The sequence below is a fragment of the Elgaria multicarinata genome, chromosome 1 (assembly GCF_023053635.1).
Source record: "Elgaria multicarinata webbii isolate HBS135686 ecotype San Diego chromosome 1, rElgMul1.1.pri, whole genome shotgun sequence".
NCBI lineage: Eukaryota > Metazoa > Chordata > Lepidosauria > Squamata > Anguidae > Elgaria > Elgaria multicarinata.
Window position 1 is genome coordinate 38,558,147 of NC_086171.1, and position 16,093 is coordinate 38,574,239.

At 45.0% G+C, this 16,093-nt stretch overlaps 1 protein-coding gene across 1 annotated transcript in view; it reads left to right on the forward strand.

Moving 5' to 3' along the window:
* XYLB (xylulokinase) overlaps nt 1-16,093 on the forward strand; it is a 116,033-nt gene that overhangs the window by 21,444 nt on the left and 78,496 nt on the right. Inside the window, exons 9-11 of the mRNA XM_063147419.1 lie at nt 9,061-9,179; nt 9,878-9,959; nt 10,316-10,356. Coding sequence (XP_063003489.1) covers nt 9,061-9,179; nt 9,878-9,959; nt 10,316-10,356 — 242 coding nt within the window. The remainder of the gene's footprint in view (nt 1-9,060; nt 9,180-9,877; nt 9,960-10,315; nt 10,357-16,093) is intronic.

Below are 16,093 nucleotides of genomic sequence, written 5' to 3' on the forward strand. Positions count from 1 at the left end.
TATGAGGAACTGGAAAAAGTTGATTTGTAGATTATTTCACAATCTGGATGATGCAACCTAATTTTCTTTGGCTGGTGTTTTAGTTTACTGTCTAGCTAGTTCATGGTACTACGTGTCCTGTTGGGATGTATTAAATTACTTGACATACTGAATAAATAATCTTAGGTCTACAACACAAGCATTAGTGGACTGGTTTTACTGGTTTCGTTCGTTTGGAAGCTATGTTACTCTGAAGAGATTAGAGAATCATGCACAGATGGAGTTTAAAGATTGGAGCTCTCATGCCCTTTTGCGAAGTGGCACAAGAGAATTCTGATTAAATGTTTCTCAGGGTTCAGAAAAGTCAGGGATTTCATCTCAAAATTGCCATATGTTGCTTTAAAACTGTAGTTGCTCATGGAATATATTAATCTGTCAACTCATGGCCTTTCTTTATAGAAGTGGCAAATCTTTTTTTTCCATTAAAACAGACAACTAAACAAGAAATCACACACACACACACACACACCCACACACACACACACACCAAACAGTCTGAATGGAATGTGTATTAGGTTCATATCCAGGAATTGTGTTGTGGGGGTTGGGGAAGCTAAGCTGTGCTGAGTAACAAAACCTAAACATGAATGCTCAAATATGCTTAAAGTTTTTTTAAAAATTGTGAAATATATTTAACAAATAATGTCTGAGTTGCCCAGTTGTTTATCATTTATACAGTGCTTGTACAATCATTGACTAGAGCGCTGGAAGGCGGGAGCAAGTTTACGTCTTATGGAGAAGTTGCATAGAATTCTGCCTGCACATTTCTACCTTCCATTGCTGTATATAAAGAGCTAGAGACTTACCTTAAAAACAACAAAAGAAATGGATTCAGGAGAGAGGCCTGGAATGTATGAGTGGGGAGGACCCACAAGCCCCCTCCTCCATGGCCATGACATTGGTGGTCATCAAACAGCCTCCCATGGTAGCAGAAATCTAGGACCATTATGCATCTGATAATTGGATCTGTTGATTATCGATCGCCTGGGGCAATATAGGATAAAATATGAGAAAAACTAAGTAAAAACTTTGAGCTCATCTACACCAATCAGGATTTTCCACTATGAAAGCGGTATATAAAAGGCAGGAGCCACACTGCTGCTTTATAGTGATACTGAAGTGCACTGACAGCTGTTGGAGCCCATTGACACATCCATATACCACTTTCATGCCACTGTATCCTGCTTGGTGTGGCTCCTGCCTTTTATATACTGCTTTCATAACGGAATATCCTGCTTGGTGTAGATGAGCCCTTTGACGTCATCAAAAACTAAACACAGAAATAAAAACATTCAATACAATAAAACTAAAGAGTGACAGTAAAGAGTGATATAGAACATTAAACACCCCTAAATGCTTGATGGGACAGGGTAGTCTTCACTGTTCACTTAAAACAGGGGTGGGCAACTTTGGGGGGGGGGAGTCTGGGGGCAATTTCTATGACTTCCCCAAAATGCGAGTTTGTGAAGTTGGTTCAAGACCAGTATTATTTCATCTATAAATGGGCACTACTGACAAAAGTCTGGCTGCCAAATTTTGCATTAGCTATAGTTTCTGAACACTTTTCAAAGGAAACCCTACCTAGTAAAATAAGCGAAAGGTGATTAAAGTGGCCAGATCCTTCTTCCCTCATTAAAAGGGGTAGCTGGCACGCTAGATAAAACGTGACTACCACCACCCTGATCACCTGTCCTTCCAGGAGAAGGACTTCCACGTCCACACTAGCATCGTTTGAAAATGAGGACGATCATGGTACCTTACAGAGTTACATAGGCAAAAATAGCTATGACCTGCCCCCTAGGAGCTTACAAATTAAAATAGACAATGGGAGAACAACTGAAGGAGGAAGGCAGGGAGGGACAAGGGGGTTGGTGGAAAGGATGTGGACAAATGCCTTTTTATGTACTTAATTCATGGTATAATTGGGAATTAGGATTAAGGCGATAAACCAAAAGCTATGCAGAAAAGATAGGTGTCGGGAGGACTTTGAAGAAAAGGTGGCAACACAGTGATGTTCAGGGAGGCAGTTCAACACCTCCGTCTTTATCACTGTAGACTTTGGGGATGCAGTCTATGGGAAAGGTTTCTGTAAGAATTTTATTGAAATGAATAAGATGCAGGAGAGCGTGGCACTCTGGTGAACCTCAGCAGGGTGAAGTGGTGGTCCCCTGTTCCACACGCATGTCATCAAAATGTCCAGCAGCCTTTTCCATATCAGTGTTGTCCTTAGGCTGTAAGTTTGAACCCTCAGCGAGTGGTGCTAGTTCCTCCGCTTCTTTCACAGACAAATGTGGTGTGGTGTGGTGTGGTGCTGCTGCTGCGTTTCTGAACAGCATCTTTGGTTTCTCCTCAAGTTTCTTAATGTTCATTTTTAGTATCACCAAGAACTCTTCCTTCCTGAGTTCTGCCCGCTGCTTTCGAAGAGTCTTTTTCTATGTGTTCGGTTTAATCTACGGTGTCTTTATGACGCTGGAGAGATTTCTCTAACTCTGGAATGATGAAACCGTTGCTGCTTCCATTCCCCTTTTATGCAGCTCTTCTGCTCGGTGCTCTGGCTCTTCTATTTTGCAGAAGAGGCCTTGAATGTTCCATTGCATTTCTTCTATTTCAGCCTTCCTTAACCTTGCGCCCTCCGGATATTCCCATAATTCTGCAGTCCAACACACCTGTAGGGTGCCAGGTTTGGGAAGGCTGGGCTATCTGTTCATTCTATTCATGGTGAGGGGCATCTGGAGGCCTGTGTTCATTTCTCCAAGGCTTTTATGCATATAGCCAATGGTAAGGAATGATGGGAGTTGCAGTCCAACATTTGGAGGGCCACCCATTTCCCATCCCTGTTTTTAGTGGATGTGGAATACCTTCTAGTCTTTAGATTTCTTTCCCTAGCTGTTGAACTCTGGTTTTATTCTGCCTCTCTCAGGTTTAATTCTAGCCTCTTGTAGCTTCCTGGCAAGCCAGGCTAAATGTTCTTTTGCCTCTTCTAACCTACCTTGTTGAGACGCCACCAACTTCCACAGCTTTTTCCGGTGCTTTTGTGTACCTACCATTGATTTCAACAGGGCAAAATTCCTGGTGGATCAGGCCCCATATTAAACAGAGTAGAGGCATTTACGTTAATGATCACACAGATGAATTCAAAATAAAAACTCAGTTCTCAAGCTGAATAATTATCACTATCATCTATTTATATGTATCACCTTTTTAGTGTGCGAAGTATTTCACATATATCTTTTAATTGTTTTTTTAATAGAATTCGTAGGTTAGGGCAGTCTTTTTATTTCCACACTGCAGATATGGGCGAAGAATCTGGGAGATGGTAATGTTTTGACACAGAGAGTTCACAGCTTCCTCTCTTAGCTATTATGCTGCAGCAGTTCACAGTGGCTCAGTTCGGATGACACGTTAGTCAACGATGGAGTAACGTGTCGTCTGCCGGGCAAAAACCACACCACGGTTGGTTATTTCCAAACAATAACCAACAGAGATAACCAACAGTTTGCAGAGTTGTTTTTCTGCACAATCATTGGGTATTGTGTCATTTGGCAGGCTTTGTTGATTATTTCCCCTGCCAACAGGGTCGTGCAGCAAGAGTGGCAGAAACCTCGGTTGCTCTAGCTCAGCAGGATTCCGTCGGTAGGGGAAATAATCTTGTGCCACCAAGTGCTTGGGGAGGGCCGATTGTGCTGTCCCTTGGTGGGGTGGCGTGATCCTTGACTCCCCGCATGCTTCCTGGCATGGATACATGCCATCCCTGCGAGGGGCTTCCCTGATTGCGTTGCCCCATGTGTTCCCAGGGATGTGCATGTCCCTTCCTCCCCCCACTCCCCATGGCATGCCACTGCTAAGTGACAGCCACAGTGGCAGGTGAATCCCAGCTCCTCTCAAGAGGAGAGGTAGCTCCACCAGGGCTTCTTTCTCCAGCGACGGCCACTATGTGGTGCGTCTCTCCTCCCTCCTTTGCTCTTCCCCACGGAATGGTGGCGCCCTGGCAATGTAAGCAGCAACCAGAGCCACCATTCAATGGGGGGAGGGGAGAGACGACAATTCCATGGAGTGGAAATAGTCCTCTCCATGAAGCAGCACTTCCATGTCGCCTAAAGGTTCCTCTGGAAATAGCCATCCGTGGAGTGGACTATTTCCATTCCGTGGACTAAAGTGTCGTCCAGACACACCCAGTGTGTGTAATGCTCATCTAAGATGCTAACAGTACAGTCCTACTCAGAATTACGTCCCATTGAATTCAATGGGGGTTATTCCCGGCTAAGAGTGAATAGAATTGCAGCTACTATTTATAAAAAAGCCCTCGCCACCACCTTGCCAGAGTGAAATGATGTGTAGAACACGATTCAATTTATTATCCTTGATCCATTCTGTTTCATGCTAATCAAGTGCACTTAATTAATTAGTTCCTACCTAATTTGTCCCGTAATTCCGTAACAGAAATCCACAACATTATTGCCAGCTTCTCCCCAGTTACCTTTCTGTTAGAAAGCAACATAACCATTATCCTTTGAAATGGAGATGAATCAATTTGGAGATCAAGAGGCCCTTGTGTGGGAATAACTTTTTAACTCAAATATTATTCACATGGCATTGTTAGGTCAGGGTGAAACCCGAAGGTCACCACTGCTGCATTTGCAAGGTTTAACTTCATCCTGTACCTTTTGATTTGTGCAAAGTGGCTTTTTCTTTTCCATGGCCACTCCCAGCACATTTAAGATTGAGAGACAACAAATATGTCTGGACCAGAAGATAAAAACTTTTAAGCAAGGTTTTGCCATAATTTTTCACATTTTAGAAACTAACTTCTGAGCAGTTTCCATCTTTTATTTTATTTATTTATTTAGAATATTTATATACCGCTCCTCATTGAAAAAATTTCGGAGCGGTGTACAAGGTAAAATGAAAATAAAAATAGAATAAAACAGTTAAAACAAAATTTAAAAAGAAGCAAAAAAACCCAACAACACAGAAATCCAAGGCTGCATGTTAAAGAAAGGCTTCTTGGAATAAAGATGTTTTCAGGAGGCGCCGAAAGGAGTACAAGGTCGGAGCCTGCCTGACCTCCAGAGGCAGGGAATTCCACAGGAGGGGGGCCACCACGCTGAAGGCTCTTCCCCTGGTGGATTCCAATCGGAGGATGGATCTAGGTGGAACCACCAGGAGCAGGCCCTCGGATGACCTCAGTGACCGGGCAGGTTGGTAAGGGAGAAGGCGCTCTCTCAGGTATCCTGGTCCCAAGTTGTTTAGGGCTTTGTACACAAGTACAAGAACCTTAAACCTGGCCCGGTAGCGAATAGGCAGCCAGTGCAGTTCCCTCAGCAGAGGAGTTACATGCTGGAAATTTTACATCTTCTACGTAATAGTGTGTGTGTGTGTGTGTGTGTGTGTGTGTGTGTGTGTATATATATATATATATATATATATATATATATATATATATGCTATCTTATTAATTACACGGCTATGAATGAGCCCTTCAAACCTTTTGCCTGCAATGTGTACACATTATAATTGGAAGCAGTAAGTTGATCATTGCAGTGATCAATGTGTTTTTATTGTTGCTGTTTTTATTGTGATTTTACTGTTTTACTGTGGTTTTTTATTGCTTTTTAAGAGCGTATCGTTTTTTATTATGTGTTTTATTATTGTATACTGCCTTGGGACGGCTTCTGCCTGAAAGATGGCATTTTTTAAAATATAATAATAATAATATTCATCAATGTGTGAAAGTTAAGCCTATGGAAGAAAAATACATCATGGTTATGAGTAAGCGATGGATATCTAAGCTCCAAAATTCATGTGCTCTCATAACTTCATCTTCCAATGATTGGCCTATGCAGTCCAGGTCATCGGCACAGCAGAAGACTTGCCTTTAGCCTGCACCAACAAATAGTACCTGATTTCCCAAGCTTTGTACCTAATTTGTAGTGCTTTCTAAACTTCCGGCCAAACCAGGCATAAGAATGCAGGAAGCTGCCTGACAATCCACATCCTGTATGGTTTCGTCCATCCTGGTCCCTTCAGACCCCAAAGCTCCTCACCTGGCTTAGAAAACAACGTGATTCTGATGCCAGGTTGGCTGCTAATAACCAGTCTATTCTCCCCTTCCCATTTCTTTTTGCTCTGTGTCTTATATAGATAAGGAGACTATGAGTAGGAATGTTTTTAACTTAGACACAGTGCCTGGTATATTCTGGGTGGTGTTAGATAATGCTTTTTAGGTGATGGATATTGTACCCTGAACTGGAGTAGCCTAGGCTAAGAAGGAAGTATGGTTTCTGGAAAAGAACCTGCACTTATGGGGCAGCTGCCTGGTCTTTACAGAGTTCGTAATCCTTCCAGTCCTGTTTCTTGACTGAAAGAGTGCCCATGGAATGATGCCAGCCCGCTAATTGCTTCCTGGTCCATGGCAAGGGAGCCCGTTCAGCCTCATGCCAATTGGCAGCGGGCTTCAGCCTCTCCTTCCTCCAGTAGCAACTGGAGAACTGGCAGGATCCCAGAAGAAGAGCAGATTTCATGCCTCTCCGTTTAAGAAAAAGGGAAAGAGCGGCCAGGGGTGGGGTGGAGACGTGGTTGCAAAGAAGCCCCAGGGAATTATGGCCCCACTAGCCTCATTCTACACCTTGGAAGGCATTAGAGTAAATAACATGGTCAACACCCAAAGGACAAGGTTTGCCAATTGCTGCATGAGAAGGAGAATATAGCTTAATTGAAGCTGGGATCTGAAGAAAAGAAAGGGAAGAGAGGAAAGAGATTACATTTCCATCTTACATTTGATGGAAATGTAAGAGCAAAGAGATGGGTTTTCACAGTTTTTTAAAAGAAGACAGGAAGAGGTGGTAAGAAGAAAAACACAAAAGCATGAAAAGGCATTTGATTATTTTCTTTCTTGACTTAGAATCTTGTTTCTAAGGGTGCTGCTACTGTTCATTTCTTTATTCTCCAGTGTCCACCTCTACCTTCTCCTCCTGACTGTTTTTTCCATATGCTCCAGCTGTCCTGTTTGGCTGTTCCGCTTTTATCTTTGGGGATAAAATGCTATGGGTGCCTTCTTATTAGTGTGCTGTCAGGATCCTGCCCGACCAGGTCCTCAGGGAAACCTCTTCTGAAGAAGAGATGTGAGATTCTGTAGTAAACCCCAATACAGCTATAGCTGGGAACCTTCAAAAACTGCTGTAGTCCTAAGGGAGCCTGAAGTGCCTTGTGTCATGGACGGCTCACTTGTCCCCCCCCCGTCCCAATCTCTCCGACCACATCCTGGACCCTGCCTTGACCCTCGATTCTTTCCCTTCATCGCTGTGCCTCAAGAGCAAAAGATGGCAGCAGACTTGGTGGGATGCCCAGAGTCAGTTTAAGAGCATCAGGAATCTCCTCTGGAAAGGAGAGGAGACAGATTAGGTTCAGCCGTGAACAATGTCTCTGCAGATGACAAGGAAATGGAAGGGGTGGCAGTAAGGAGATACGCTTCTCCGTCTCTCCTAGGCTCTTGTGATCAGCTACCTACCCAACTCTGGCATTAAGTGCTGATTACAGTCACACATGTGCTTAGAGTTCTTCAAGTTTCAGGTCCATTCCCAAGTTCCCATGTGTTCCTAAGCATCTGAGTGGAGATGCATGTGAATGCACACAGATGAATGCAAAATGCCAGTAGACAGCTTCTGTTCCATCCTCTGTTCCACTGCTTAACTAGATAGTAAATTCTTTTTCCTCTTTCTCCTCCTCTGGCCACTCTTCTACTAGAAGCACCGAAAATGGCGTACATAATAAAACAAACTGAGATTTAATCAGTAAAAATGCAAGTACCAATAAAATGCAGGTACACATTTTTTCCTAAAAGCAATAACAGAGAACGTATAATACAGCCAACCCTTAAACACAAAAGACAGAGAGTGTCTTTAGTCAAGAGGTTTATTGCACACTTGTGGCTGGCCACTCACGGATCTTCGCAGATCATTTTGACGACGCAGCAATCCTCCCGCTTTTTCTGTTGTTTTTTCTGCTACAAAATGAGACCCAGAAAATCCGTTTCTTCTTGGCGCTGACAATAATTGACACCGTTTCTTGCTGTGTGCAGGAGAAGCTGCGCTACAAAAATGTCCACTGAATGGACTACGTGGTTGCTAATCACTTCCACTTCCCCATGTGAAGAAAGAGGAATCTGCTCGTCCCTATTGCGGGACAGAAGCAGAAGGCAAAGTGACGTTAGGGAAACGCAATCTCCCCCCACCATCTGAAAACACTCAGAATCTAAGGGCAGCAAGAGCAAAAGATGTTACACATTAAACTGGAAGCAATAAAACTAGGTGTTGCACATTAAAAGCCCACTGCAAATAAAGGTGGCTTTAGTTTCTGGGGAAAGAGATGCAAAGACCTAGACAGATTTCAACCGGGAGAGCGTTCCAGGGTTCCTGCACTGCTACAACAAAGGTTCTGTCTTCCAAGATGGTGCTGGGAGATTTTGCCGATGAGCATGAGAGACAGGGCCTTTTCTGTGGTGGTGTCACAACTGAATTGCAGGTGTGAGCCTTGTGTGGCGCAGAGCAATAAAGCAGCAGTTTCTGCAGCTGAAACTCTCCCCACGGCCTGAGTTCGATCCCAGCGGAAGCTGGTTTCAAGCAGCTGGCTCGGGTCGACTCAGCCTTCCATCTTCGCGAGGGCGGTAAAATGAGTACCCAGTTAGCTGGGGGAAAGGTAATAACGGCCGGGGAAGGCAACGGCAAACCACCCCGCTATAAGGCCTGCCAAGAAAACATCAGCGAAAGCTGGTGTCCTTCCAAGAGTCAGTAATGACTCAGTGCTTGCACGAGAGGAGGTAGCAACTAGAATCACAGAGATAAATGTTGTGCACAGCAATAACGATAAATGTTGAAGAGCGCTCATGGGTAATGGTAGCTGTAATGGAAGTTGTGTGAATTTTAGGATAACTTTTTCTTCCATTCCTGCCTGTGGAGTGTGTATTATATAATACAAGCTTTTTGGCTTTTGAAACCCCCCCACAAAAGTTGTTTCTCTCCTCAGGTTCTGGCATGAATTTACTGCAGATCCGTGAGAAAGCATGGAGTTCTGTCTGTCTCGATGCTTGTGCACCCGGATTGGAAAAAAAATTGGGTCATCCTGTACCATCCAGCAAAATACTGGTATATGCCGCTGTAGAACAAATGTGATGAATTTGATAATGGAAGCACTCAGGATTAAAACCTATATCTACTATTTTTATTTGAATTTTTGATGGGCACATCTTCTGCACTACAAACTCAAACGGGTTTAAATTGTCGGTGTTTCCTCCAAAGGACTCCAGGAAGTAGAGTTTTGGAGGAGAAGGGGCTTAAAATACTAGTTGGTAACTGCAAACACTGACTTTTGCTAGGAGACCAAAAAAAAGAGGAGATTGTATATGTATGTGATCTACAGGCAATATGAATGCTGTTTTATAGTGGCCGGATGAAAGAGAGTGTGAAACCAACATTGAGTCAATTGCTTGATCTTTTTGGAAACTGTGAGGAAACATTTAGGTAGTGGGGCTTATGGTGTCCTGTAAAAATACCATGTTAAGAAGATGGTCTGGTTCCCTAAAGTAAAAAAAAAAGTGTTAATTTGAGGTTCTGCAAATCTATACTACAATTCAAACCAGTTCAAATCTAGGGAACTGTAATTTGATGAAGGTACCGGGATTTCTCTGCTTAGGTTCTCTTTTTATAGGCTTTTGTGGATCTTGTGTAGAGCAAGCTAGATTTCTCTGTTAGTGCCTTACGTTCTGACTCAAAGGGTTTATAATACTCTTAAAAGCAGCAACAACAGCAACAACTTTATTTTCCATTCCCCCCCTCAATTTTAGGGTTCCATTTCGCCATATTACGTTCAGCGCTTTGGATTTAATCCTGGCTGTAACGTCCTAGCATTTACTGGAGACAATCCAGGTAAGAATGTTAAAACATTTGCTAGTGGATCTCTGAGTTCCTGTTTAATGGTACTCCTTGAATAATGTTCTCTATGTCTTCTATAATCCATGTGTTTGAAATCTACCTTATTTTGGAGAGGCCCTAATGGTTTTAGTGCCTGGTGGATTCCAGCCAACCTTGAGAAAGGGTGATGCATTTAAATCCTATTAGTACCAATGGGACTTAGTTGCACAATTAACAGCTTTAGTCCCACTGATAGAAATGAGCTTTCAGCGCACCAATTTTTTCAGTTGTGTCCAATGTGCAGGGTGTCTTGGTGTCTCATGCAAAGGCTAACCTCATATTTAACTGGACTCCCTTATTGGTATTTTCAGCATCTCTGGCAGGAATGAGGCTTGAAGAAGGGGACATTGCAGTAAGTGACAACATATTTATTCCATTCCCATGCTGCTAATCAGATTAACAGTATGAATCCCTGAGTTGTATGTGGTATTGCGCATTGATGGTAACTCCGTGTTACACATTTTAGTTGGAATATGCCCTTAGCTAAGCCCCATCAGGTCCTATTGATTTCTGTGGAAGAGATTTAAACATGCCCTTAAAGTAATTCAGCTGGGCAGGACTCATCCTAACAAGCATAGAAGTGTGTGGGTGCTTCCAGATGAGACTCTTATTGTGCAGTTGCACAGTCTCAGAATTTACAAGGGATCCAGATAATGGTGTCTTCAAATTATTATTATTTTTATTATTATTTATTTATATAGCACCATCAATGTACATGGTGCTGTACAGAGTAAAACAGTAAATCGCAAGACCCTGCTGCATAGGCTTACATTCTAATAAAATCATAGTAAAGTAATAAGGAGGGGAAGAGAATGCAAACAGGCACAGGGTAGGGTAAACAGGCACTGGGTAGGGTAGAACTAACAGTATAAAGTCCAAGCAACATCAAGTTTTAAAGGCTTTAGGAAAAAGAAAAGTTTTTAGCTGAGCTTTAAAAGCTGCGATTGAACTTGTGGATCTCAGATGTTCTGGAAGAGCGTTCCAGGCGTAAGGGGCAGCAGAGGAAAATGGACGAAGCCGAGCAAGGGAAGTAGAGACCCTTGGGCAGGTGAGAAACATGGCATCAGAGGAGCGAAGGGCACGAGCGGGGCAATAGTGTGAGATGAGAGAGGAGAGATAGGCAGGAGCTAGACCATGAAAAGCTTTGAAGGTCGACAGGAGAAGTTTATATTGGAGCCCTCCCTTGTTTTCTCGCTACTTCTGTCTTTTTTTCTTTTCAGAAAAACAATAAAAAAGCATAAGGAAGAAAAGCTAGAAAAGCTGCACAATGCAGTTGATTGATAATGCTAGGAGTCCTCTGTCTGGAAGCACCCTGTGTTAGGGTGACCATATTTTGGAAACCAAAAAGGAGGACAAAATGGCCGCCCTCAGGAGGCGTGGCCACCCCAACATGCCCACCCCCAAGGCGGAGCCAACTCAACATGTCCGGCCCCCAAGGGGGTGTGGCCTCGGTCACATTTATTTATTTATTACATTTTTATATGCATTATTATTATCATGTGCATTAATTAGTTCAATGCTCTCCCACAGACACCCACCCACCTGCCATTCCTCTCCTTTTAAAAATTAATTAGATTAGTGCAATGCTCTCCCAGACACCCACCCACCTGCCCTTCCCCTCCTTTTAAAAATTAATTAGATTAGTGCAATGCTCTCCCACAGACCCGCACCCACCTGCCCTTCCCCTCCTTTTAAAAATTAATTAGATTAGTGCAATGCTCTCCCACAGACCCACACCCACCTGCCCTTCCCCTCCTTAAAAAAATTAATTAGATTAGTGCAATGCTCTCCCCCAGACCCACACCCACCTGCCCTTCCCCTCCTTTTATAAAATTAATTAGATTAGTGCAATGCTCTCCCACAGACCCACACCCACCTGCCCTTCCCCTCCTTTAAAAAATTAATTAGATTAGTGCAATGTTCTCCCACAGACCCACACCCACCTGCCCTTCCTCTCCTTTAAAAAAATAATTAGATTAGTGCAGTGCTCTCCCACAGACCCACACCCACCTGCCCTTCCACTCCTTTTAAAAATTAATTAGATTAGTGCAATGCTCTCCCACAGACCCACACCCACCTGCCCTTCCCCTCCTTTAAAAAATTAATTAGATTAGTGCAATGTTCTCCCACAGACCCACACCCACCTGCCCTTCCTCTCCTTTAAAAAAATAATTAGATTAGTGCAATGCTCTCCCACAGACCCAGACCCACACCCACCTGCCCTTCCTCTCCTTTAAAAAATTAATTAGATTAGTGCAATGCTCTCCCACCGACCCACACCCACCTGCCCTTCCTCTCCTTTAAAAAAATAATTAGATTAGTGCAATGTTCTCCCACAGACCCACACCCACCTGCCCTTCCTCTCCTTTTAAAAATTAATTAGATTAGTGCAATGCTCTCCCACAGACCCACACCCACCTGCCCTTCCTCTCCTTTAAAAAAATAATTAGATTAGTGCAATGTTCTCCCACAGACCCACACCCACCTGCCCTTCCCCTCCTTTTAAAAATTAATTAGATTAGTGCAATGCTCTCCCACAGACCCACACCCACCTGCCCTTCCCCTCCTTAAAAAAATTAATTAGATTAGTGCAATGCTCTCCCCCAGACCCACACCCACCTGCCCTTCCCCTCCTTTTATAAAATTAATTAGATTAGTGCAATGCTCTCCCACAGACCCACACCCACCTGCCCTTCCCCTCCTTTAAAAAATTAATTAGATTAGTGCAATGTTCTCCCACAGACCCACACCCACCTGCCCTTCCTCTCCTTTAAAAAAATAATTAGATTAGTGCAGTGCTCTCCCACAGACCCACACCCACCTGCCCTTCCCCTCCTTTTAAAAATTAATTAGATTAGTGCAATGCTCTCCCACAGACCCACACCCACCTGCCCTTCCCCTCCTTAAAAAAATTAATTAGATTAGTGCAATGCTCTCCCCCAGACCCACACCCACCTGCCCTTCCCCTCCTTTTATAAAATTAATTAGATTAGTGCAATGCTCTCCCACAGACCCACACCCACCTTCCCTTCCCCTCCTTTAAAAAATTAATTAGATTAGTGCAATGTTCTCCCACAGACCCACACCCACCTGCCCTTCCTCTCCTTTAAAAAAATAATTAGATTAGTGCAGTGCTCTCCCACAGACCCACACCCACCTGCCCTTCCACTCCTTTTAAAAATTAATTAGATTAGTGCAATGCTCTCCCACAGACCCACACCCACCTGCCCTTCCCCTCCTTTAAAAAATTAATTAGATTAGTGCAATGTTCTCCCACAGACCCACACCCACCTGCCCTTCCTCTCCTTTAAAAAAATAATTAGATTAGTGCAATGCTCTCCCACAGACCCACACCCACACCCACCTGCCCTTCCTCTCCTTTAAAAAAATAATTAGATTAGTGCAATGTTCTCCCACAGACCCACACCCATCTGCCCTTTCCCTCCTTTAAAAAATTAATTAGTTTAGTGCAATGTTCTCCCACAGACCCACACCCACCTGCCCTTCCTCTCCTTTAAAAATTAATTAGTTTAGTGCAATGCTCTCCCCCAGACCCACACCCACCTGCCCTTCCTCTCCTTTAAAAAATTAATTAGATTAGTGCAATGCTCTCCCACAGACCCACACCCACCTGCCCTTCCTCTCCTTTAAAAAATTAATTAGATTAGTGCAATGCTCTCCCCCAGACCCACACCCACCTGCCCTTCCTCTCCTTTAAAAAATTAATTAGATTAGTGCAATGCTCTCCCACAGACCCACACCCACCTGCCCTTCCTCTCCTTTAAAAAATTAATTAGATTAGTGCAATGCTCTCCCACAGACCCACACCCACCTGCCCTTCCTCTCCTTTAAAAAATTAATTAGTTTAGTGCAATGTTCTCCCACAGACCCACACCCACCTGCCCTTCCTCTCCTTTAAAAATTAATTAGTTTAGTGCAATGCTCTCCCACAGACCCACACCCACCTGCCCTTCCTCTCCTTTAAAAAATTAATTAGATTAGTGCAATGCTCTCCCACAGACCCACACCCACCTGCCCTTCCTCTCCTTTAAAAAATTAATTAGATTAGTGCAATGCTCTCCCACAGACCCACACCCACCTGCCCTTCCTCTCCTTTAAAAAAATAATTAGATTAGTGCAATGTTCTCCCACAGACCCACACCCAGCTGCCCTTCCTCTCCTTTTAAAATCCTCTCCCAAACACCCACTCACCTGCCCTTCCCCGGCGTCTCCATGGAGGAGACGCTTCAATCGACTGAAGGCCCCAGCGCTGCGTGTTTCCCAAACGCGGATACACCCGGCTTTAAGACCCGCCCACCTCGGGTCTCTCCGATGACGTCATCGGAGAGACCCGAGGTGGGCGGGTCTTAAAGCCGCGTGTTTCCGCGTTTGGGAAAAACGTGGCGCTGGGGGCCTTCTATCGATTGGAGTGTCCCCTCCATGGAGACGCCGGCGTCTCTATGGAGGGGACGCTCCAATCAATAGAAGGCCCCAGCGCCGCGTGTTTCCCAAACGCGGAAACACGCGGTTTTAAGACCCGCCCCCCTGTTCCATCCGGGTCTCTCCGATGACATCGGAGAGACCCGGATGGAACAGGGGGGCGGGTCTTAAAGCCGCGTGTTTCCGCGTTTGGGAAACACGCGGCGCTGGGGCCTTCTATCGATTGGAGCGTCCCCTCCATGGAGGAGACGCTCCAATCGATAGAATGCCCCAGCGCCGCGTGTTTCCCAAACGCGGAAACACCCGGCTTTAAGACCCGCCCACCTCGGGTCTCTCCGATGACGTCATCGGAGAGACCCGAGGTGGGCGGGTCTTAAAGCCGGGTGTTTCCGCGTTTGGGAACACGCGGCGCTGGGGCCTTCTACCGATTGGAGCGTCCCCTCCATAGAGACGCCGGCGTCTCCATGGAGGAGACGCTCCAATCGATAGAAGGCCCCAGCGCCGCGTGTTTCCCAAACGCGGAAACACGCAGCTTTAAGACCCGCCCACCTCGGGTCTCTCCAGGTGGGCGGGTCTTAAAGCCGGGTGTTTCCGCGTTTGGGAAACACGCGGCACTGGGGCCTTCTATCGATTGGAGTGTCTCCTCCATGGAGACGCCGGCGTCTCTATGGAGGGGACGCTCCAATCGATAGAAGGCCCCAGCGCCGCGTGTTAAGGCTCCCCCGGCTTCTGTTGGGGCCTCTCCTTGGTCGCCATGGTGACGACGACCAAGGAGAGGCCCCGATAGAAACTGGGGGAGCCTTTTTTCCCGGGCAAAAGGGGGGGGGAGGTCATTTCCGGCCGGACGGTGTTCCCCCCCCCAATTTCCTGTCATGTCCGGCCAAATCCGGACGATTGGTCACCGTACCCTGTGTTGATTTCGCTGGTTCCGGCCTCGGGGTGGATGTCATTTCTGTTGAGTGCTATCTCCAGTATTCGAGGCAGTAAGCCTGTGTGCACTAGTTGCTGGGGAACATGGGTGGGAGGGTGCCGTTGCACCATGTTCTGCTTGTTGGTCCCTGGCCAATGGCTGGTTGGCCACTGTGTGAACAGAGTGCTGCGCTAGATGGACCCTTGGTCTGATCCAGCATGGCACGTCTTATGTTCCTATGAGTACATTGTGTTGAGAAGGTTCTCAAAATGCATTTAGATGATGGAGAAACAAGGTTAATAAACACATGTGGGTACATCATTCAAGGTCTCCTGACTCTTTGCTTGAATGCCTGAACAGCCTCCATTGAACAGTATTGCTTAGAGCTGCCTCCCACAACCTGGTGCCTTCCAGATGTTTTAGGCTACTGTAGTCTAACACATCTGGAGGGCACCAAATTGAAGGAGGCTGGCTTAGTTACTCTGGCCTTCCCCTGATTATGTTTTACTGGGTTGTTCTGGTTTGTAGCTACAATTGTGTTGTAGGCTTTTAGTACTGTCTAGGCCAGATGTTTTATGGCTGGTGCTGGTATTTTTTATTGTTGGTATTTTTTTGTTATTATTGTTGTAAGCTGCCTTGGGAGGGCTTCTGCCCTGAAAGCCAGCCTATATCATCATCATCATCATCGATGATGATGATGATGATGATGATGGGCAATATGAAGCCTCTGATTGTGAGT